This window comes from Carassius carassius, chromosome 33 (assembly GCF_963082965.1).
Source record: "Carassius carassius chromosome 33, fCarCar2.1, whole genome shotgun sequence".
NCBI lineage: Eukaryota > Metazoa > Chordata > Actinopteri > Cypriniformes > Cyprinidae > Carassius > Carassius carassius.
In genome coordinates, this window is record NC_081787.1 from 6,338,952 (window position 1) to 6,363,252 (window position 24,301).

A 24,301-nucleotide genomic window follows, 5' to 3' on the forward strand; every position below is an offset into this window, starting at 1 on the left:
AGGTTGGAGAAGGTTTACGAAAGAGGCGCGAAGGTCTCGTCATGTGATGATGGGCCTCCCGAGCCTCCTCCTCCCCAACTCAACTCACTCAATCCCCCCACGACTCACATCCGCTCTCCTATTTTACTACTTTCACATGATTTGGTCTGATGACTAAATTTGAACAGGTCCATAGTTTTAATTGCAATGCAAATAGTGAATTAATTGAATATGAACAAATACAATTTGTCCTAATGCATAGTGCATATACACCATTTAAAACAGACATTTGTGCATTAGATTAAATGGTCCACATACCTGATCATTGCAGAAATGTAGAATGAAGTGAAGGTGTTTTATCATTAAGGTCTCAATACCTTACAGCGCAGATGTTTCACACTGAACCCATGTCGCCACTCAAGCTGACAACAAAATGTTATGTCATGCATGTAATTGTAGAGCATCCCTTTTTTTCTTGTTGGGGGTGGGGGGTGAAGGAAAGTCCACACAAAATCTCTCTGGTTATCTCTCTTAGCTCTAGAAATAACTGGAGTACTACAATCTGGGAATCATGGAAATGCAAGTCTCAAGACATTAAATGTCATCAAAAAGTTCCCTAAAAATAGTTTGAATGTAATGTGTGTCACTGGCTTTATGGGAATAAATCCTATGGTCAGTGAGAGACAGAAGGCTTTGGTGACCTCTGACCCCAGTTCACTCAACCCCCACTATTCCACAGTGGGCTTTATATGTGCACCATTGTATTAGGCTTCAAAGAGCATTTCCCTCAGCACTCCCGCATAATTTTATCCACGAGTTCATCTTGTGTTTGTATTGGAGTATGCTTATTAAAAAGTAGATGCAAACCAATTATCAACCAATCTTTTTCCCCCTTCTAAATACTATTTAGAAAAGTAGTAAAAGTTCTAAATGTTTCTAACCCAGTTTTGAATAAAGATCTGCAAGTTAACACTCTCTTCTTTAAATAGGAGGAAATCTCTGAGTATCCTTTTGAACTTTAACCTACTTTTTCTCTCCCAAAGGCACAAAGAAAATAAGCATGAAAAAAGGAATAGGGTGTATGCATTTAGATATGCTAAGATAGTTGTTGACTGACAGATTAAAAAAAAGAAACATTGGCTTGGAAATGGTTAACTAAACAATAGATATTCTTTTGGTTACGAATGCTTTAAACTAAATGACAATCACGGTACAGGTAATTCACCTCTGATATAATTTTATACTATAAGTAGCATGTATTTTTAAAAACAAATTGTTTACATTTATGGATGAAGATCATCTTTTAGTGCTGTAAATTAAAATTAATGTCTGAAATGTATTTTATGTTTAATATTAATCCCACTTCCAGTTTCCCGCTCAATATAAAACAGCTACAAATCCCAGACATTATTCAAAACCTTTTTAAATATCTTAAAAAAAGTTACTCTGAGCTTATCAATGCACTTTAAAAAGATGTTACATTTCATCATTTCAGATTTCAAATGACCATTTACATTTTGATCGAATATTGTTGGCTTTACACTATATAAGCCCTCTTTAGTTTGTCTTTATTTTATATACAATTCATTTTATTAATTTCAAATTACAAGGCAAGCTTGAACTGATGTTAAGGCAAATGAACAATGCACAAAGACAGATGTATTTGCATGTAACAAGCGTTTAAATTCAACCAGCAGAGGGCGCAAAGTGTTCGTCGCGCTCTCCTGACTCATACATGAAAACAGGAAGTTGTGCTCACTGGACAGAGACGGTAGTCAACGACGCTGATGTTATAAGTATTAACAGCTGATAAAATATATACGTCGCCTTAAATACAAACAGTTTTGCACGATTCGATTCAAAAAACGCTTTAACAGTTTGAAACGACCGAGCATCCTGCGTTTGCTTGTAAATGGTGAAGGAAAATGGGTATGAACATTAAGTGCCCTTCTACAGTACAGTTTCTGACATTTTAATTTAACTCAAACAGTTTAGTTATGAGGCCCATGGAAATCACTGATCAAAACACTGAATAAGAGTCCAGCAGAGATGTCCATCATTGGGTGGAGACACTATTTCCTCCTCGTTCCACTTTCCAAAACCTGCTGGAAAACCAGACCACCACAAGCGAACAATATAACCGTTCAACAAAACCATCGTCAACCCACTCCACCAGCCTAGATGAACCCCAGAGGAGCCACAGAAGGAAGATCTACCTGAAAGCTTTGAAAGAGGTTCAGCAAACCGAGCCCTAGCCAAGAGAATTATTAGGCATGAGCAGTCTGTAGATGAAGGAGCAAGCTCTGAAAATCCTACTGACCAGTGCGAGATGAGGGACAGAGCATTTGGAATAAGAGGGACATCACCAAACTGCGGGCTGGTTTTGAAGTAGTAGAGATCGACAGATGGCGACTAAAGCAACAGCTCATTTGTACAGAAGAGCAGCTTAAAGCAGAACATGAGGAAAGGATGAGGCTCCAAGGCCTGGTGGAGAAGCTGGAGGAACAGTTAAGCCTTTCCAAAAAAAAAGGGCTGCACATCAGGTGGTCATGATGAATGATCTGAAGTCAGAGAGCCAAAAAATGAACGCTCAGTTACATAAGCTGACTATAGAGGTCAGGGAAACGGAAGAAGAGGCAGACAGGTTGGAAGACAAGTCTGAGACGAGCGAAAGAGGACATGCAGCATATCGTACATGAATGCTCCAGCCTCACATGGGAACTGGAAAAGGAGCACAAGCACAATGGAAATCTGAAGGAGACCGACTGAAACAAGTGGTTCGGATAGAAAATAAGGTTGTGCTTCAGAGGCAGGTGGAGCAGACCCGCCACACAGCCCTCTAGCTCTTTCGCACACTTTAGCAGCCAATAATTAGTTACAATGATATAAATGTGAATAAAAATGCAGACATTTAAATCCTGTTTAAATAAAGACAAAATTAATGTTACCGCACACAAGAAGTGCCATAGTTTATTTTATTTTCAATATGCATCCACACTTACTCTTCTTTTTAAAATAAAACTTTATGTACACATATAATCCTCTCCCACAGTGGAAAATATAACAGAAAGAGAAAATGAGTGAAAACAGTGAAAGCATAGCAAACATCAGTCAAACTGCAAATAATAAAAGGGTGTATTATAATCCACCCTAATAACTTACCAAAGATCTAACATTATTTTGAATCTCTGTCAAAGATCACTATCACTGCAAGGAGAATCTGAAGGCTCAAAGCTTCAAAGAGCTTTAAGACCAAAACCTCCTTTAAAACCCTGTCAATGGAATCACATTTGGCCATACACTATTCTAGTTCATGTGGTATGGTATCAATTGACATTTAATGAAACGGCAGAAATATTTAAGGATAGTTGTAGCTCTTTTGGAAAAAAAAGGTGAATAAAAACAAAGGCTTTGTGATTTCAGATCATAAAAGCAAATAAAAGGCAGCTCAGAAGGTTTTGTCCCCCTTCACCTCCTAAATACAAATCATATATATATATATATATATATATATATAAAAAAAATGGGTGGACTGAAGTGATGTCAAAGCACAAGCACACATTGACATTCAGATGAATCCATTAAAAACCTTTTAGAGTGAAACTGTGGCTCATTTGCACAAGTACGACGAGTGCTCTCCTCACACTCGGGACATTCTATGTGCCCATTAGCAAACTGCAAAAATTAAATAATATCCCTTCTAGGTCCTATTCAGCATTTCAAGACCACAACTTTGGCATGTCGTTTGGTGTTATTTGAGCTTGAATAATTCAAACTACCGCTCCACATCCAAAATAATACCAGAAACACTTTACACTAAGGTATGATTTGTTAACATAAGTTAATGCATTAGGCACCATAAACAATTTTTTATTAATCCAAGTCAACATTAATTGTTAATAAAAATGCTATTGTTCATTATTAATTCACATTCATTCATAATACATAAACTGTTAATTTATGCAATCTTAAATGTAAAATATAACATTAACCAAGATTAATAAGTGCTAGTTAATGACACCAAATGAATTTACCAATGTTAATGAATTTAACCTTACTGTAAAGTGTTTCCATAATATCTACTGAAGCAAAGTAGGGGAGAACAGCACTTAGGAATTTAAAACCTATGAGGTATATGAGAAAGGAACTTGTGCAAACAGAGTACATAAAATATATTCAACTTAAGATATAAAGACTAATGGCGGAACCCTTCAGTAGAATCCTGATCTGGATTTCATCTAAAACCTCCAAGAGTACTGAAAGGAACAATCCATTGGAGAACCAAATTCTAGGTCTATCTTAAGATATAATGTATTACCACAGCTTTGGCTCATTCAAGTTTGACAGTGCAGGACACAAAGAACTGTTAAATGATCTTTCCTACTGCATCCATCTTTTAAAGGCTTAATTGGCTTGTCCAAGCTGCCTATCAAAGCACAGCTCAAGGAATGTCACGACATGCCCCAGCTCTAGCATTTCACAACCCTTCAGTGTTACAGTGTGTATGTGGAGGTTATCATGTCTTGCACTGTAATCGTGTACCATATATTTCACTATTACATACATCTATGAACAATGAATTCATTGCATGGTTCATCTAAACTGAGAAAACTTTAAATGAGTATTGTTTTTAATCATTATATATGTTTTTTTCGTTCTCCTAAGGTGTTAACCCAAGCAAAAGCAGAATAATACTACAAATCCAATGTTATAGATAAATATAAATGTAATAGAAGACCCAGAATAACAAAGCTACTTAAATAAGGCACCCAGTTAAAATGGAAATTGAGAGCAGCGTCCAACATGTCCACCAAACTCTATGGGCTACTTTTTCATAACATTTCACTTGACCACATGACATAAAAATGCTTTAATGTCCCTTAACTAGTTTAAATGTGAGAATGTCCTGTATTTGTGACGTATCATTTTAATTTTTGTTAACGTGTTTATTAATATTTGGTTTATAAACTGGCACTAAAGGCCTACCTGAAGCAAAGCTACCAGATTAAGTGCAAATATGCAGAGCCATACCTGTTCCAATATACTCGTTATTACTTTTAAAAAATATTAAAAATGCCAGATCAGGCTTTCAATATACTTCTCATTCTGATTAATTTGGATACATTTTTCAATCTAAGATTTACTGTCTAAATGTAAATTAACTGTACTTCCTTTTTAAGGGCAGTGCTAAAAATGTACATAGGTTTCAATAGAGTGCTTGGGTTCCACTTGCACCTCCTGCAGCAAAAACCTGCTCGAGTAAAAGGACAGACACGTGTTTGCACATCCTGACAGCATTTCTCTACTTGTTTCAGAAGTTGGATGTAAAGAGATTTATTCCGAGTGATGCCAGCCTTCCTCACTCAGACTTTTTTTCCCCCTCCCATCCAATTCTCACCCACATAATCAAACCACTTCACTAGCCGAGCTCCCCGGTTCTACTCTCCACGTTTTCCCATTAGGACTCCTCTGCCGGTGCAGGCCGTTTGAGGTCCCGTATCTGCTTAATGAGATAGTTCTTCTCATCGCAGAACTGCTCGTCTTCAGAACGGTCCATTTGAAAGTGGTTCAGAAATTCCACCAGTTTGGACTGATTCTTGAGGAGGATGTCCAGCACAGGCTGTGTCTTACTGGGGTTAGCCACAAACACCTGAAGGACACAAGAAACTGTTTGAGTCACTGAATCTACCTTCATGCGGTCTGAACTACAGCACACACTAGTAACTGGCCCTGACCGGTTTGTTTGAAGACCAGTCAGCTGCCGAGTGTGGAAAGTAATTGGAGTAGACTGAGGGAAAGGCAGACAAGCAAAGTCCCAAATCCAAATATATTAAGTTATGTGAAATGCTGTGCATAGAAAACACATACCTTAAAGACATGGAAGGCTTCAAATTGGATGTTGCGGCTGTTGTCTCTCAACATGTTCATCATCAGCTTTAGGTTCTCAGCTCGACTGATGTATTTGGTCATGACTGTGAAGTTGTGTCTGTCCAGTAATAGTTCTCCTAAGAGCTGGATATCATTTGAAAGTCAGTTATAACTCACTTAAGAACAGCAGCAAACTATGTGGTAAGAGTAAAGCCAAACCACCCAACTGTTTTATTAAACAAAGCAAGATTTGTCATAAAACATTCCTATCTGAAGATTAAAGTATGTGGCTATTCAAGAAACAAAGAAGCATCTTTCTGAGAAAAGGACTTTAAATGTTCTTTTCTTCAACTATCTGTCCTTTATGTATAGATCCTTACAGCTTAATTTTCACCTCATGAAAACTGGTTAATGCTCACCTTTAGAGACTGGCGCTTGGTGACATAATTGTCAGAATGCAGCAGTCTTTCATACTCTGTGAACACCTAAAAACAGTTATGAAATGATTTATCATAATACTTTGTCCATGAAGTACAGCAGCCAGAGAAACTTACATGTAAATGCACTTGCATGTGAAATTTTGGGAAACAAGAGTTAACTCACTCTGTCGTAATTAGACTCCAAGAAATCGGCACACATGATCTTGTGTCTTGTCAGCAGATCCTAAAAACAAAGTCTTAGGGTAAATGCACTTTTGTAATTTTCTCTTTTGAAAGGTTTTTGATTCTTTGATTTAAAATGATAGTCAACCAAAAAATTTATTTCTGTCCTTCTGTTATTCACATTCTGCCTCATTTGTTCTCGTGCATCAAGCATACATCTATGAACTTCCTTGTATCATATTTGATGTGTTCTATCTATGCATGTTGATCAATGTTTATATGTGACCCTGGACCACAAAACCAGTTTTAAGTTGCTGGGGTATATTTTAGCAATAGCCAAAAAAACATTGTATGGGTCAAAATTATAGATTTTCTTTTATGCCAAAGATCATTAGGATATTAAGTAAAGATCATGTTCCATTAAAGGTACAGTTTGTAAGACCTGCCATGAGAGGGCGCACTACCAAAACAATAACAATCGTGTGATTTGATGATGCTGAGGAGGAGAGTGGAATGATGGGATTTGTTGTCTTCTACCCAACCGCTGACGGCCATCAATCAGATGGAAAGATAAATCATGGATTTAACGGATGAGGTAAAGTATTGTAAATGTGTTTGATGTCATAATTTTCAAATGCGAGTTCAACGATTTGCGCAAGTAGATTACGTTCAAAGACAATGCAAAGACGCGATCAGACGCGTTCTTGCGCGGGTCTAGAGACGCGATGCCCCACGTTTGGCATGTATGCCCCATAATACTAATCTTGTTGATCGTTATAGCATACGGTTTCTGTAAAGATACGAATCAAAACAACTCACGTGTCGATTAAAACACAAGCGAGATCGGCATCTCTTTCTACGTTTACAGAAGCGGTCCTTGTCGACAGAACCAGCGGCAGAGGGTAAACAGTAATTATGTTCCATAAATAAGTAACACAATCCACCATAAAATGTGCAAGAAGAAGTAAATAATGAACTGCTTGAAGCAAGCTAGTGGTTTGCTGGACACTAGACACTACTTCCGCATTTGTCCATGACACTGTTGTCATGTGGTTTCTACGTCAGTAAAGGTGGTAACAAAGGGATAACGTCATCGACAGGCGACTGCACTGCCCCGTCACTGTTTAGAATGGGAATTTTGTCATGATTTACAAGTAGCTGAAAACAGAGATATTGTTAGTAATCAGCTGGAGAAAATATATAACACTAGCCTAGTGGTTTTTGGATATTTTACTGCGAATATCTTACAAATTGCACCTTTAAGATATTTTGTAATTTTCCTACTGTACATATATAAAAACTTAATTTTTGATTAGTAATATACTTTGCTAAGAATTCATTTGGAAAACTTCAAAGGCAATTTTCTCAGTATTTACATTTTTTTGCACCCTCAGATTCCAGATATTCAAATAGTTGTATCTCGGCCAAATATTGTCAGATCCTAATAAACCATACATCAATTGAAATCGTATTTATTCAGCTTTCAGATGATGCATAAATCTCAATTTCGATTCTGAATAACACTTAAGACTGGTTTGGTGGTCCAGGGTCACATATATGAATAAAAAGTAATCTAAACAAAGTGATTGGTCCTCTTCAAAAAACTTAAGATTAAAATTTTGAATCATATGGATTACTTTTATTATCTCGTTTAAGTACTTTTTTTGAGGCTTGAAAATTTTGAACACATATGTTCAATGGATGGACAATTAAATTAAACACTTTAAAAAAAGTTATATGGCAAAAACATAGTTTCATAATAGTTCATTATACACATCTACAAGTTATTTTTTACTGTCTCATTTAATTCTAAAATAAATAAAATAAAACACTTATGACATCAATGCATAAAAAAAAAACATCTCAGGTGATGAAATATAAAATGTTTTGCCATCAAATTACTAGCGTATTTTGGCCCATTTTCATGTTCCTAAGACAAAGTTTGCAAGTCAAAACTTCCAAATTGGATGATACTTGCGTAAATTTCATACCTTAAAAGAGGCGAAAGCATCAGAGGCAATGTCAAAAGTAGATAGCTCCACATAACGAAAGAAGCAATAGAACTCCTCAGAGAACAGAACGATCCGGGCCAGAGGCTCATGACGCAAACATTCCCTCAACATCAAGCCACAGTTAAGGGCCACTTCTAGGGTTTCATAGCTGCATTCAAAAGATAAATAAATAAGCCTGGTTATTTCTCTAAAGTGAAAGAACAACATTTGTGTGTGTGTGTGTGTGTGTGTGTGTGTGTGTGTGTTATATATATATACATATATATATATGAATATACACATATATATATATATGAATATACACATATATATATATGAATATACACATATATATATATGAATACACACATATATATATATGAATACACACATATATACATACACCGGATAGATAAAGATATAGGTATATATAGATATGTCTGTGGACAGGAAATGGGAAAATTATGGTCCTGAAATAAACATAACATCAATTGGAAAGCCAGGCTAATCAATGGCTTCTGAAAGTGTTGATCTATGGCTGTGCCCTGGGGTCTGGAAACTCACCCTTTCAGCAGCATAAAGAGAATCTGTGAGTGGGAAGAGATGTACTCCACAGTCGGGGTGCGAGCGCCAATCTGGCGACGCACTATGTTGCTAAACAGATGCACCACATCCTTCTTTCCCTTTGATGAACAACGTTTTGTAAATCAAATAAAGCAAACAACAAATGTGTGATTAGTGCACGGAGCAATATGTCTTACATTGCTGAATTTCAGACATTTCAAAAGCATTATATGCACCTCGAAATCAATCCTCTGTAGGTTTGCTATGAGGGAAATGAGGAGGTTGGTGTTGTAGAGCTCTTGAGCCAGTTGAGCCACTGCCTCAGTCTGAGGCTCTTTGTCTCCAGTGCCACACAGCACCTCTTTCAACGACGCAAGATTTTTTGATACTTCCTCTGCAACCTACAGGAAAAACAGTGAGTTTTTCTGACTCTGTCACAGTCCACAGTTTGCCAAAACATTTGCATTGAGATGTTGGCATAAAAAAGGTCCAACCTTTTCACATTTCTTGCTTTCAGATGATTCCAGCTTCTCCAAGTTTGCCACATTCTCCTTCAGACTCTTCACAATCTCTGCAGGGCTCTTCTGAGACTTCCCAAAAGGGAACGGCATCGTTTCAGCTGGAATGTGTTGGACGTCGAAGGACAACAGAAATGATTCACCTTTAAATGGAAAAGTAAAAAACAAATAGTGTAAACCAAATAACAGCGCGTAAAGACTCGAAACAGTAAGTCATTATAATTGACAAAAGGACAAAACAGGCCTTTCAAAGCAGCCCAAATGATTCATAACAAATTTTATACACTTCATAGTTGCTAAAACAATGAAAACTGGCTATACTAATACAGAAAAAAAACAATTGTTTGTTTCTGTCAAGGGTACTTTATGACATACTGAAAACATCATGTATTTTGGGTTAAAGTGCAATATACTAACAATATTAACAAACTTCATTCCTTATGACTGTTTGTTTGTTTCTTATTATTGAACAAGTAAACCAAGCGTTATGAAACGCCTTCTAAACTTGCACAACACAGATAGAAATAGCAGAGACAGTTCACCACATGTGAAAGCATGGCACGACATATGTTAAGGTTAAGTTACGTTACTAAACGATGAGCAACTAGGCAATTAATTCAACTTGAAAAAAAAGCTAATATCCCGATGAGCTAAGCTAACCTCCACCCAGGACTTATCGATCAACACTTCTCAGAAACTCTATATTATTCATCACAGTCACTTTATAACCGAGTAGTTTGTCAGCCTATACGGTCTTAACGTGAACCCAGAAGAACAAACGCAACTGTAAGTTACACATGAAGAAATAAAATCCACTTTTTTTAATATTTCAGCTGACCGGACGTGTAGCCTTGTAAGTTAGCACGTTGGCTAACTGACTTCTGTCAGGCTTGATCATCATAGCCAAACGAGCTAGAAGAAGAACTCAAACCAGGAAACTAACGCTAACCACTTAACGTTAGATAACTTATTATGTAACTTGTTCCATCACAGTGGATTTTAGTTTTACGGGTCCACCTAAATCCGTGTAAATTTCTGTTTGACACGCAGTTACAGCCGAATCTTTCAACTTTTAAATTACATTTTTGACAGTTGATCAAGTTGTGTGTATTCCAAACTGATCTTTCATCCTTAACAGAAAATAAAAACAATTGATCTCGAAACTATTTAAAAACTATAAATCAACGTAAAAAACCAGCTAGTGCCATCTAGAGAAGGTAAAAAATGACAGACAACATGTCAGGCGAAGTGGATGTGTTACCTAGAGGTGGAAGGAAGACTGAGACACTCGCCGCATTCACCAGAAGTCGACTTTAAAATCCACAGCGATGAGGAGAAAAGTACGCTAAATCGACTTGTAAACTGCAAAATATAGAGCTATTAATCCTGTTCAAACTTTGTCAACCATACTATTTAATCTCCCCAAAAGGAGATAATCCTTGTTTTAGTACCCGCGATTAATTTAGGAGTGGTTTGTTGCTCGATGCTTCAAACGTCTGCTGCTTCTTCTTCTTCTTCTTCTACTAGTGTTTAATGGCGGTTTGGCAGACCAACATAAATGGTGCATTTCCGCCACCTACTGATCTGGAGTGTGGAGTGTACTTGGCTTTGGAAGAGAGAAAAAGAAAAAAAAAAAAAAAAAAAAAAAAAAAAAAAAAAAAAAAAAAAAAAAAAAAAAAAATTTAAAAAAAAAAAAAAAAAAATTAAATTCTATTTACTATTCCTGTTTTATTTAGATATTTAAATAATAATTCATGAATTCTTGATTGTCTTATTCCATTTCCTAGTAATACTTTAATTGAAATTGTATCAACTCCCATCCTTCCTAACTCTTGACTTAACTGTTGTCTCTCCCTTTCATATGCAGCACATTCTAAAAGAATATGCTGCACTGTTTCTAACTCCCCGCAATTGTCACATTTTCCTGTATCATGCTTCCCTATTTTATAAAGACTATAATTTAATGCAGTGTGACCAATTCTTAACCTTGTAATAATGACATCTTTTTTCCTATTTCCATATCTTTTCCTCTCATTTCCAACCCGTTCCTGAATTTGATAAAGATGTCTTCCTTTAGAGTCATTATTCCATATCTTTTGCCATTTTTTACTAATTTCAATTGCTATTAACCTCTTGATTTCTGATTTACTTAATGATACCTTAATTTCTATTTGTGGATGCTTTAATGCTTTCTTTGCCAACTTATCTACCTCCTCATTACCATCCACACCCACATGTGCTGGCACCCAGAGGAAGAATACCAATACCCCTAACTGCCTTGCTCTAAATAAACCTTGCAAAACTTCAAATATTAAATCTTGTCGAGATTCCGATTTTCCACTCATAAGACTAGTGAGAGCAGCCATTGAATCCGTACATATCACAATTCTTGATGGTTGCACTTCTTCAATCCACTGTATTGCTAATATGATAGCTAGTAATTCAGTAGTAAATACTGACACATGATCCGATACTCTTTTTGCAATTTTTATATTAAATGTAGGAATGAATACTGCTGCTGCTGTTCTACAAGACTCTGGATCCTTTGACCCATCTGTAAATACCTGTAATACTGAATAATATTCTCGATTTACATACTGTTCAACTACTAACTTAGTTGGTATGCTTATTTGATTATTTATTTCTTTATGTATTTGTAAGTCAATTAATGGCATAGGATACATCCAAGGGGGAATTGCTGGTATAGGAACAGAAGGGGCTATTAAATATTCTTTCAATCCCAAGCTATTTGCCTCCTTCCCTACTACCCAACCAAAGCTTTCTATTTCTTTGTATTCATACTCCCAACATTCCTTCAAAAGTATTTTTACTGGATGACTTTCCAGATGTCCACATACACCAGACCAGTATCTCATCCTCAATTGAAGTCTGCGTTGTTCCAATGATAATTCTCCTAATTCAACTTGTAATGATACTACCGGAGAAGATCTAAATGCTCCACAACATATTCGCAATGCCTGATTTTGTATTACTTGTATTTTTTTAAGTAAAGTTTTATTCGCAGAACTGTATACCATACTTCCATAGTCTATATTTGACCTGATCACTGCATAATAAATTCTTTTCAGTGACTGGCAACTTGCTCCCCAGTCCGCACCTGACAAGCATCTTAAGACATTTATTCCTTTTTTACACTTTTCTATCAATTTCTGAATATGAACTCCAAAGTTTAATTTATAATCCATCCACATACCCAGAAATCTCACTACATTGACTTGTTCCAGCTGATTACCATACATTTTAATATTTAACATAGGATTATTTTTCTTATTTGAAAAACAAATTACTTGTGTTTTTACCACAGAAAATCGAAAACCCCAACTATTTGACCATTTCTCCACCTCCTTCACTGCTTTTTGCATTTTATTCTCTACAAACAGCCTATTACGCCCCCTTTTCCACAATGCCCCGTCGTCTGCATACAATGATCTTCCTATTCCAGTCTCAATATTTCTAAATATATCATTAATCATTAAGTTGAAAAGAATAGGGCTGCTCACACTTCCCTGGGGAGTTCCATTCTCAATTGAGAGAATCCTAGAATATGCAGACCCTACTCTAACTTGAATCGTTCTTCCAAACAAAAAACTTGAAATCCAGTTATACATTTTTCCCTCAATTCCCAAACTTTCCAATTTCATTAACAGCCCTTCTTTCCACAACATATCATAAGCCTTTTCAACATCGAAAAAGACTCCCACCAACATTTCTTTATTAACTTGAGCTTTTCGAATTTCCGCCTCCAAACTCAGAATTGAATCCATCGTATTTCGCCCTTTTCTAAATCCGCTTTGACATGCTGACAGCATACCTTTACTCTCCATTTCATACGTCAACCTATTCATAACCATCCGTTCCATAAGTTTGCATAAATTGGATGTCAATGCAATTGGTCTATAACTAACTGGCTGGGAATGGTCTTTTCCAGGTTTAGCGATTGGCACTATTACTCCATGTTTCCAACTCACAGGAATCTTCCCTGAATCCCAAATTTTATTAAAAAGTCTTAAAATTATATTCAATGATCCATCTGACAATTGCTTAATCATCTCATAACAGATTTCATCCTTTCCTGGGGAAGTATGTTTAACCCCTACAAGTGCTCTCTTTAACTCATATAAAGTAAATGTTGAGTCTAACCTACTTCCTGACGGAATCTTCTTTTCATATATATGCTCATTCTCTTTCACTTTCTGTTCCCTATACTTCTTCATATTATCTGTAATATTATCATTACTATGCACCTTTACAAATGCTTCCACTAACATCTCTGCTTTATCACTATCTTTTATCGCTATTTTCCCATGTCCTACTAAAACTGGAATATTAATATTTCTCTGAATCCCTCCAACGTCTGCTGCTTTACTTCATCATCAGGGAAGTTGAAGAGAGTTTTTGAAACGCCCCCTTTGACGTAATTGACGTAAACGCTGACCAATCAGAACAAAAAAGGGCAAGTATAGGGGCGCACACGCTGAACGGAAATCGAATTAAATGAAAAAGAATTGAGGCAACAGAACCACTGAAAGCAAAGCTGGATTATGCACCAGGCCAGTGCTCAAAGACTTCCGATGCCTAAAGTAAGATAAACACCGGGGCCTTTGTTGAATACAGAACAGGCTGACCACTGACTACTATTTTTAATTAATTAATATTAGCCAAAAACACACGCTTTGTAATTTAGGCAAGTCAGTTTTGTTTTTTCCACTCGTGCCATTCTGTTTGGAATCATGAATCAAAGACTTTCACTTTGTTGTTATTTTCTGTCTGTAGTGTATTATGTTTATTGTTATATTGTTGGGTTTGCTTGTTGCATTTAGATGTACTTTTATGTTTATGCCCATCTTGTGCACACTCTGAAAGTGCTGTATAAAGCAAAAATTATTAGTAGTAGTCAGTTGCATGACACATCTGGTCATGTAAACAACATGGCTGCATCCATGAAAGAGTGACCCGCTCCATGTAAAATATTTTTCTAGAATATTGATATGTCTATTTCATGTGAGTGTACAACATAAAAAAAGCGACACGTTTTCAGGCCTGTTCACACCAAGGGGGATAACCATAATGATAATTATGAAGTTTGAATAATTTAGAATAGAGAAGTGTACACCACAGCTATAACGATAACAACACAGGGTAACGATTTTGTTGGAATCACTTTCATAATGATTTTTTTTTCAGCTGATAAACAATAAATGCATTGTGACAGCCAAACGAAATCCTTATCGTTATCATTTACAATCAGAATTAAGAATTTGCCGTGGTGAAGCTTCCAGAACACACCCACACAGAGAGAGAGACAGACTATACAAAATATACATGTTTTGTAAAATAATGTAAAATAATACTATTAATCTTTAAAAGAAAATCTATATTCCGATATGGTTATGCAGAAGAACATGAATAAGAATTGGCTAGGATTTGTTGAGTATAAAAGTATACATTTCATGTTGCAGGTACCCCCCCCCCCTCGCTCTCTCTCTTTATGTGTGTGTGTGTGTGTGTGTTAACGGATATTTAATGTGTTAAAGGCCCGTTAATGTTTATGTTTTCCTAAAAAGACATCTGTGACAAATCTGTGCTGTGCAGGGGCCTCGTTTTTATCTACTTTTACATTCATACATTTGCATTTGTTAAATATGCAGGTAGATATTTGATTAAAGGTGTTTTTCTTCGTTAACTTACTCTTTACAAAATTACAAAAGGTTACCTTTGGTGCAAACCAATAATCTATTTAAATTGAAAATAATTGTGTGTGCGTACCTATTTAACCATATGTTGGGGGCAAATTTGTACCCAAAAGTGAGGGAAACCTGACAAAATCGCCAAAAACCTCCATTCGGGGACGTCTTCTTTTGTAAGACTGGTATAACAATAAAGTAAACAAAGTTTTTTTGAAGTTGTAAAAATGTATAAAGTTTTCTGTGAGGTGTAGGGGTGGGTTTAGATTAAAAAGTGCATAACTATCTGTATATAAAAACTATTTATATGTAATGTCTCCATTTAGATAGATAATTAAACATAAATATTTACATTTTATAAAATGTGCATTCATACACTATCTGTATTTTTCAGTGCATTCATTATGCAACTCCTCTGTATATTTTCTCGTCTATGCCTATTCCTCAAGCTATCTTGACGGTGAGCGCAGTACGTAAGGGGCGTGAACGTTTGCTTCCATGTCGGACAAACTGCTTCTAGCAGTGAGCGACGTCACTTGTAGTGATGGGAAGTTCGGCTCTTTTCAGAGAGCCGGCTCTTTTGGCTCAGCTCCCAAAGAAGAGCCCGGCTCTTTCGACTCCTGAATGGCTCTTTATTTAGGATTTTTGTAGGGCTTTGTTTTACCATAACTTTGCAAAAATTAATGGTTTGTGTGTTGAAAACCCTTTCATGGGCAGTGTTTTTATGAGAGTCCTTATAATTGCCTAATTTTGTACGTTTATTTTGTTACAAAACCATTCGTTTGTTTAATATTTTAATCAAACATTTTATTGCACAAATTAACAACAAAACCGCAAATAAATCCAGAACTAGAACCAAACTCAAGCAAACAGTATTAATGTCCTCAGTGAAGATTGGCATTCAAAAAAATCAGATGCCTCAGGTTTGATGGACTCAGGTTTGATGATCTTCTAAAAACAGGGCAGATAATCACAGAAAGAAGAAATATGATCATATTTCTTCTTTCTGTGATTATCTGCCCTGTTTTTGAGAAGATTCTCTCTGAAGGAACCGATGTTGCCACAATACACAGTCTCCCCTCCATTAACGTTGTTACGACTCGTTAACTTGCAGTGGAGTGCCGCTTCACTTCATCCCCCTCTCTAATTTTACATAATGTTATGATCCCATATACTCACATCTGATTGGCCGCGATGCGATTGCTGACCAATCAAAACAAAGTTCTGCCTTGAGGTAAGCCGCCAAAGGAAAAAAAAACTGGGAGCGGGCTCTCACTCGATGCGAGCCGGCTCTTCTGATTCATTACAAAGCATCGGCTCTCAGAGCCGACTCTTTTGCGCATGACCCATCACTAGTCAATTGGACGCCTTGCAATGGTGAGAGGCAGATCCCACGAGCACTCGATGCTTAGCGAGAGGAAGAGCGAGAACGCGCGCTCACAGCCGCTCTAAAGCTATCCCCCATTCAACACAGCAGCGGTAAGAGCTTCCAATATGTCACACAGACATTACAACGCACAGGTTTCTTAGAAAAGGAACGGGATGAGTGAAACATTAGTCGGGACTAGCTAGGTCTTTTTTGCTGCGGTATGTAAATACATTTCGTATGGCGGGATTCCACATGTGAAGCGGGGGAAATAATCCCTCTGCGAACAATATATTATAAAAACCAAATAATGGTTACAATCATTCCCAGAAATTCAGATTACATTTTTTTATGCACATTAGTGCTCATCAGTATTGTTGTAGCCACCACATAATGTGGGCCTTAATAGGGTACACTTATATAGATATACACATCTTTATTTCATCTAAAGGGGCGCACCAGATTTGACGTAGGCTTCCAGTAGTTCATATACACTGGAAAGTTAAAGAGTTTTTGTCTAAGAGCGAAACAAGCGCTTTGTTTGTGGGCCTGTATATCCTCCTCCTCCCTTATTTATGAAAACGGTGATTGGGATGCTGTTTTTCCTTGTGCATTTCAGAGTTGTTCATTGAGACCTCTGAGCAGGTTGTATCAGCTGTTCTGTTGGATACAGAGTGTCGCGCGATGTTGCGTTGCTGTTTGTGTTGCTCCTCTTCTATCATGGCAGCGGAGCTCCTCTGTGGCGCGAAGGCGGGTGAGGCCACCGCGACTCTAAACAACACGCTATCCGTCTGAGAACAGTAAACGAATGATGGATTGATAATCGTACGAGCGAAATTAAGCTTTTGTTTCTGTTTTGGATAAACATGATGGGCCAGCCATGTCGCGCGGGAGGTGTTTTGTGAACTCAGAGCTTCCTCTTGGCATTGCTGTGTTTCAGATACGCCACTCGTGTACTTTTCCTACATCATTTTAATGACAATAAAAGTGTGCGGTCATCAAGCTTATATTATGTAGGTTTGTGTGACGTATTTAAGCCTGGGTTTTGTCAGGCTTCACAAAGTATTTTTCAACCAGGGATATGCTTGAAATTTACGTAAACTGTGGAGTTTATTCAGTGCCGATTGCTCATAGTAAGTCTCCGTTCAAATAATCTAGTTTTAAGTTGTTTAATAAAGGATTTTCAAACTCTTCTGGAGCACCAAATAGGATTAGCCCCTTGACAGGGGACCAACTCCCAAAATACAGAGAGCGAGCAAGCGCAATGGAAGTTCCTTTACTCTAAGATTTCTTTGTTTGTTTATTATTGTTATTATTGACTTTTAATTAAATAACAAACCCTCATGAAAATGAAACATGGTTTTACTTACTACAAAAAAGGTTACTATAAACCATGGTAATCACAAATTAACTAGGCCTATATAGTTTTGCTACAATAAAAGTTTAACCAGTATTTGTAGTATATACACATGGCAATCAGTATGCCAAAAAAACATGGTTACTACACTTTTAGTATGATAAAACCATGATTCGTTTTTGCAAGGGAAGTTACTCTTACTTGTTTAAATGCATCATCTGATGACGGAAGCCGTTCAACACATTCACAAATAGGCTATCAGAAATTAGTTAATCATAATGGTTCGTAATGATCCTTGAGGCTTTGCGCTGTTTTGGCAGATTATTTTGCATGCATTTCACTCATGTGTTATGAAAAGAACAAACATGATAAACACAGTAGATGAATGAAATATAATTTTTCCAACAAAAAAATGACATCTCAGTGGGATGCCTGATAAATGAGACATAACAGTTAAACTAATTCTGTAGGTATTTTTTGGACTTGAATTACCCAAGAATTGATGGCATTCGTTGTAACGATATTATTTTTCTTGATGTATTATACACTACATGATTAGATGTATTAACATCAATATGAACTAAATACTTTGTCCATACTTTCTTCTTTACTGTAGAAAATCATTTTTCGGGGACACCTCTGGCCTCAGTTATAAAACGTTGCATAGAGACAACACATTTGAGATCATTTCTTAAATGTACATGCGTGTGATTCAGAGAAATGAACGTACATACAACGTGCCTTTTCACAGTACAAACTGCCTACCTTGAGTTATATATATGCATAAATACATGTGTAAACATTAACCTTTATTCATACATACACAAAGTCTGTGGCCATGATTTGCACTAGCCCTATAAAGGTGCCCCTGGACCTCAGTTTAATTTTATTTATTTATTTTGTACTTCCTGCTTAAATTCTCAAATTGGTTGAATCGCGTAAGTTTTAAATTGTAAAGAGTTGGATGAGTGTGATTCTATAACACGTTATTGTTCCAATAAGTGTTTTATGAAGATGCATAATTTAAATGAGTATTCATTTAAAAATCTATTTCTATTTGTATTATTTATTAAACAATTTTATCGTTCTAGACTCTTTTGTAATAAAGACATCTGGAAGTATATGTCATGCCGGTGATGTATTTGCTTTTGGGGAAAATTTTAATCCAAACAATATAAACAGTGTAGCTGAATTGCATGAGCAAACTAATCACAACCATCTGTCTAATCTATATTTCTACCATATAGAGCGATTCAATGACAGATGTAGAAGTTTCAGAAATCTCAAAAAAAAAAAATGCAAACATGCATCTTAGCCATCGGTTGCTCTGTGCACACACAAAACTAAGAGTTATTTTCCTTCCCTCTTCCTCCCTGTACACTGCAGTTCAATTGCAACGTTTTTTTTGTCTTTGAAACAAAAGGAGAGGTGGAGTGTGTGAAAAGTGGTCATGTCTGGACAGAGAAAAGGGGATTCAGTTCGTCTTCGAAAATGTGCCTTCTGTAGAACCAACCGGGACAAGGAGTGTGGACAATTACTGGTGTCTGAGAACCACAGGGTGGCAGCCCATCACAAGTGCATGGTACATCAGCTGTTCACCAGCTTGGCTTCCTTTATATGTTAAAATGGTTGAACATGGCTGTAATTCATCCATTTATTTATTTTCCTAGTTTCACAAAAAGAATCTTAGGGAATATGTATAGAGTGCATGACAAGATGACGTGTTATAAAGTATTGTTCTGTTATATATAAAGAGTAGTATATATTTGACATCTTGCATATGTAACTTCTGACACTTCATTGTTTTACTCAGCTTTTTTCATCAGCCTTGGTCACATCTCACTCGGAGAGTGAAAACATTGGAGGCTTTTCTATTGAAGATGTTAAGAAGGAGATAAAAAGAGGAAATAAACTAGTAAGTATCCAGACCAACAGCACTCGTAAATATTCAATTCGTCATTTATGTTGAAAATAGAAAATGAACATACAGCTTTTTTTAGCTTTTATGTGTTGATTTCTTGTTCAGATGTGCACTTCCTGTCACCGGCCTGGTGCGACCATCGGTTGTGATGTAAAGACGTGTAGGCGGACGTACCACTACTACTGCGCTCTATGGGACAAGGCCCAAACGAAGGAGAATCCCTCCCAAGGCATCTACCTGTAAGCTAAATGAGGATGCTGTTTATCACAAGACCTCATCTGTTTTATTACTAAGTGACTTTAATCTTTTGCAAATTAGGGTTTACTGTCGCAAACACAGAGATTCCTCTCAAGATGGCAGTGATGGTAACTAGCTCTCTCCTTTATTTAATGTTGGATACTAACCTGATTGTGAACCACTGCACTTATTAGTGCTCTGCTCTTATTCCCAGATGAACAGGGAGTTGCGGCCAATGACTCGGATTCATCTCCACCAAGGAGCAGGGGCAGGGGGCGTTTCGAGAAAAGCAGAATCAGAGGTGTGTCACGCGGGCAGTCAGATGACACTCGATCCACCTCATCGCAAGGCAATGATGACACAGAGAGCTCCTCGCATGTAGGCAACTTCATTTACTTTTTTAAGATATAACCCATATTAAATCCAAATGAGGCATTAAAAGTGATTTGACACATGCTTCAGAGGATCAATTCAGCGAAAATTGATTCATGCTAATTATCATGTGCTTGTGCATGCCGCAGCGGGACCGGTCTCCTTTGAGAGGTAGCCCCAGTGATTCAGGCCTTCGCTGTGGCTTCTGTCATGCTGGTGATGATGAGAATGAAACGCGCGGTGTGCTCCACTCGGACAATGCCAAGAAGGTTGCTGCCCACTACAAATGCATGGTGAGTCTTCTTCAGTCCTGAAAAACAGTGGGTCATATTTAAACAACAAATGAAGAGCTTTATTTTTTCCAGGAGTTATTTAACCAAAAATGTACTCAGCCTCAGGCAATCCCAGATGAGTTTGTTTCTTCATTGGAATGGATTTGGAGAAATTTAACATAACATCACTTGCTCACGGATGGATGTGAGCCATCAAAATGAGTTCAAAACGTCGATATAAGCATTACAAAAATCCACATGATTCCAGTCCATCAATTATTAAGGTCCTAATAAAACTGCATTTTTGTAATAATAAAAAAAAAAAAAAAAGACACTAAAGAAAAGCCTTCATTGAGGTGTGTTTATCTTCAAACCATTGCTTCCGGTTAAAATAAAAAATCCTCTATCCATAATATTGCTTTCTCTAGTGGCAAAAGATCTCTCCTCTAATTCAGGAGAGAAATATGCACTGATCAAGCAAAAACTGTTCCAAACAAAGTAAAAGTCAACAGTTCTGTAAACATGTTGTTATTATGACGGCACCCATTCACTGCAGAGAATCCATTGGTGAGCAAGTGATGTAGTTAAATTTCTCCAAATCCATTCTGATGAAGAAACAAACTCATCTATATAAGGATGGCCTGAGGGTGAGTAGATTTTACTGTTTTGATAAACCACATTGATTACATTTATATGTAACCTTAATATTTGTAGATAAATATTATCTCAAATCTTCAAGATATCTAGTATTGTAAAAGTATATCTTTTTCTGTGTTATTTTCATATTTATTCTAGGTTTAAAAACGTTTTGAATTGTGCCTGTTCTTTTTAAACTTCTGTTATCTCCTGTTTTGCCGCAGCTTTTTTCTTCGGGTACCGTCCAGCTAACCACCACCTCACGTGCCGAATTTGGGAATTTTGACATTAAAACAGTTATCCAGGAAATCAAGAGAGGAAAAAGAATGGTGAAGCTTTCAAATTTTTATTTAAATAAATATAATTAATATAATTCTATATTAGTTTAATTTAATATAGAATTTTTAAAGTATATTGCTATAGGTTTTTTTTGTCTAAGTTTCAGAGTGATTTTGGTATATTAATTAATATGGTCTTCTTATGTACTTTTGGTCATTTCAGAAATGCACGCTGTGCGCGCAGCTTGGAGCCACCATTGGATGTGAGATAAAAGCCTGCGTAAAGACCTACCATTATCACTGTGGCCTGCAAGACAAGGCCAAATACATAGAGAACATGGCTAGAGGAATTTACAAGTATGTTTGTTTTCATTATTTATACCTATATGATTAGTCTGGCAAGATAATTTTTGCCAGAACAAGCTTTTTTCATGTTTTCACATTCTATACATATTGAAACCATCAGGACAGCTATCACTTGTGGTGTAGTTTTACAATGTAACATGAACATTATGTTGTTCTCACCAGGCTTTATTGTAAGAATCACAGTGGAAATGAGGAAAGAGATGAGGAAGATGAGGAGAGAGAGAGTCGCAGTAAAGAGAAAGCTGCTATTGACAGCAGAGCAGATCCTCCACCGCAGCTCAATGGCAACTAAGTGAGATTCTGCATACGGTAAACAGTACGTGCCCTTGTAAGGCCAATTCATGTCAATACTAGTCATTTATACATTATACAGTGATTCCTTTTGAAGTTTCTGTTACAGTGTGATTTGTTCAGTCTGTCATGACAGAATTTGATAATTATTTTTGACTAGGCAAATGTGATATTTCGATCGGTGGACATGAGGAAGATACTATAATAAATGCTGTCTTTTCAGATGCTGCACGAAGATGGAAGACATGATATGATGCAGATAAAATAAATATTTTTGTATAATCTTCAGTTAGAGACTAGGGGCCAGCTCACAATATCTGACAATTTCAGTTTTCCTCTCTTTGACGGTATTTCATGGACATTGTGAATGAGAATGTAAGTTCATTTATCAAATGCTGTCAATATGTTACTGCAGTGTAAACCATAACATAGCTAGATAGGTTTTATTTAAACGTATGGTATATTAATACTCAAACCATATGATTGGACAGCTGGAACAGTGTCATCTGTTTGTGCTTGCACCTCCAGTTTCCTCTTTGACTGGACCCACTCTAAAAAAAGACTGCCCACCGACTGTTTATAGTGCATCTCCTCCAAACTATGACGTTTAATAAGCCGCCTTCATGAAACTCTTCATCTCTTTTTTTTTTTTTCTCTCTCTCTCTTGCAACATGTATTATATTTTATTACTGTATTATACTCATGAGTACAATTGGATATCTGTGGTTTTCTTTATAGTACAGGTTAGGATTAAAGAGTATTGGCTAGCATGCACTTTTCTTTACTCCGTCTCTCATGGTGGTCTTTTTTTTTTCTGTATATGCACATGTTCCACAAAGGCATTGTTGTCCATTTGGTGGCAGTGATTCAAAAAAAGAGTCCTTCTGAAAGGCAAATGCCTTCAAACATACTTGATATTGTTTAAGGGGAAAAAGCTTAATACAAAATATTATATTCTAGATTTTATTATGAGTCCGAATTTTGTATCAGGATGCAGTTGTGACAGGTTTTGTTTGTGTGTGTGTGAAAGTCAACTTCTTGATGCATGCATATTTATATATACTTTTTCCCAAGCCTTTACATTTCCACTGTTACTGCTCAGGAAGGAAACTTACAAGCTGCGTCTCATTTCAGAGGCTGCATCCCATGGAGGTTGCATTTGTAGGCTGCATGCGTCATCAAGGATATCTTATTTAAGAAAAGTAAACTTAATCAAATTGACTGTTATTCCTTGTGAGGGGTAAAATACTGTAATTTGTTTTTTACTTTGCAATTTAAGTTATTTTTCTTAAATGCGACTACCCCGATGATGTATGCAGCCTTTAAATGCAACCTCGGAGGACACAGCCTTCTAAATGAGATGCAGGTACACGCACTTTATTGGGTAATTTGTCATTTGAATGAAGAACCTGCCATTAATGAACCTATGGATAGCCCTTATGGTTACATTTTAATTAAAGGTGTCCTTGTTACACTGTAATTTAACTTAACTGAATAATATAAATTAACAAAATGTACTTACTATAGGATTTAGTTTATTGTTAGTCACATCACATGGGAATATGCATACTGTTAATACTATAGTAAGTACATGTAATGTGTGACAAGGATGCTGTAAAAAAAAGTGTTACAGACTTTAATCTATTCTCAATGTTTTACAACCTAAATGGTAATGTGGTAACACAAATACATTTCAAACCACTGCTTTGTTTAACAACTGTTCCAATTAGTATTTAAAAAATGTACAATGTCAATTTCTGTTTGTCAATTTGGCGTTCCCAACCTACTGTTTGTGAAAAAGATCCTTTTCTTCTTTTAATTGTGTTCAGATAAACTGCTAAAGTTTAAATATATTCATGGAATTTAAGTTTAGAGAACTGGTAAAAAAAAAAAAAAACTTTATGCTACAAATTGTAGTTCGTTACTGATTCCAAATCACATGGCCAAAAATTTTAGTTTGTAACGTAAACCATTACAT

General features: G+C 36.5%; 2 protein-coding genes across 4 annotated transcripts; one reads left to right on the top strand and one right to left on the bottom strand.

Moving 5' to 3' along the window:
- Positions 1-2,940: 2,940 nt before the first annotated feature.
- On the bottom strand, positions 2,941-11,030 carry LOC132113592 (calcium-binding protein 39-like). 2 transcript variants are annotated; one of them, XM_059521433.1, is made up of 9 exons: positions 10,815-11,030; positions 9,499-9,665; positions 9,241-9,405; positions 9,005-9,123; positions 8,441-8,609; positions 6,451-6,510; positions 6,267-6,332; positions 5,848-5,991; positions 2,941-5,629 (listed from the first exon to the last, which is right to left on the bottom strand). In XM_059521433.1, exons 2-9 carry the CDS (start codon positions 9,613-9,615, stop codon positions 5,438-5,440), a joined length of 1,032 nt encoding a protein of 343 aa, XP_059377416.1. In that variant the 5' UTR covers positions 9,616-9,665; positions 10,815-11,030; the 3' UTR covers positions 2,941-5,437. The 2 variants fall into 2 exon arrangements, with proteins under 2 accessions (XP_059377416.1, XP_059377415.1); XM_059521432.1 differs by having other exon boundaries at positions 10,784-11,030.
- A 5,552-nt stretch (positions 11,031-16,582) lies between these two features.
- Positions 16,583-23,107, top strand: LOC132113593 (PHD finger protein 6-like). Of its 2 annotated transcripts, none has more exons than XM_059521434.1 (11): positions 16,583-16,706; positions 19,372-19,532; positions 19,764-19,865; positions 19,977-20,110; positions 20,190-20,236; positions 20,323-20,486; positions 20,630-20,773; positions 21,613-21,717; positions 21,890-22,023; positions 22,195-22,348; positions 22,547-23,107. In XM_059521434.1, exons 2-10 carry the CDS (start codon positions 19,401-19,403, stop codon positions 22,322-22,324), a joined length of 1,092 nt encoding a protein of 363 aa, XP_059377417.1. In that variant the 5' UTR covers positions 16,583-16,706; positions 19,372-19,400; the 3' UTR covers positions 22,325-22,348; positions 22,547-23,107. The 2 variants fall into 2 exon arrangements, with proteins under 2 accessions (XP_059377417.1, XP_059377418.1); XM_059521435.1 differs by having other exon boundaries at positions 22,195-22,324.
- The last annotated feature ends 1,194 nt before the right edge of the window (positions 23,108-24,301 follow it).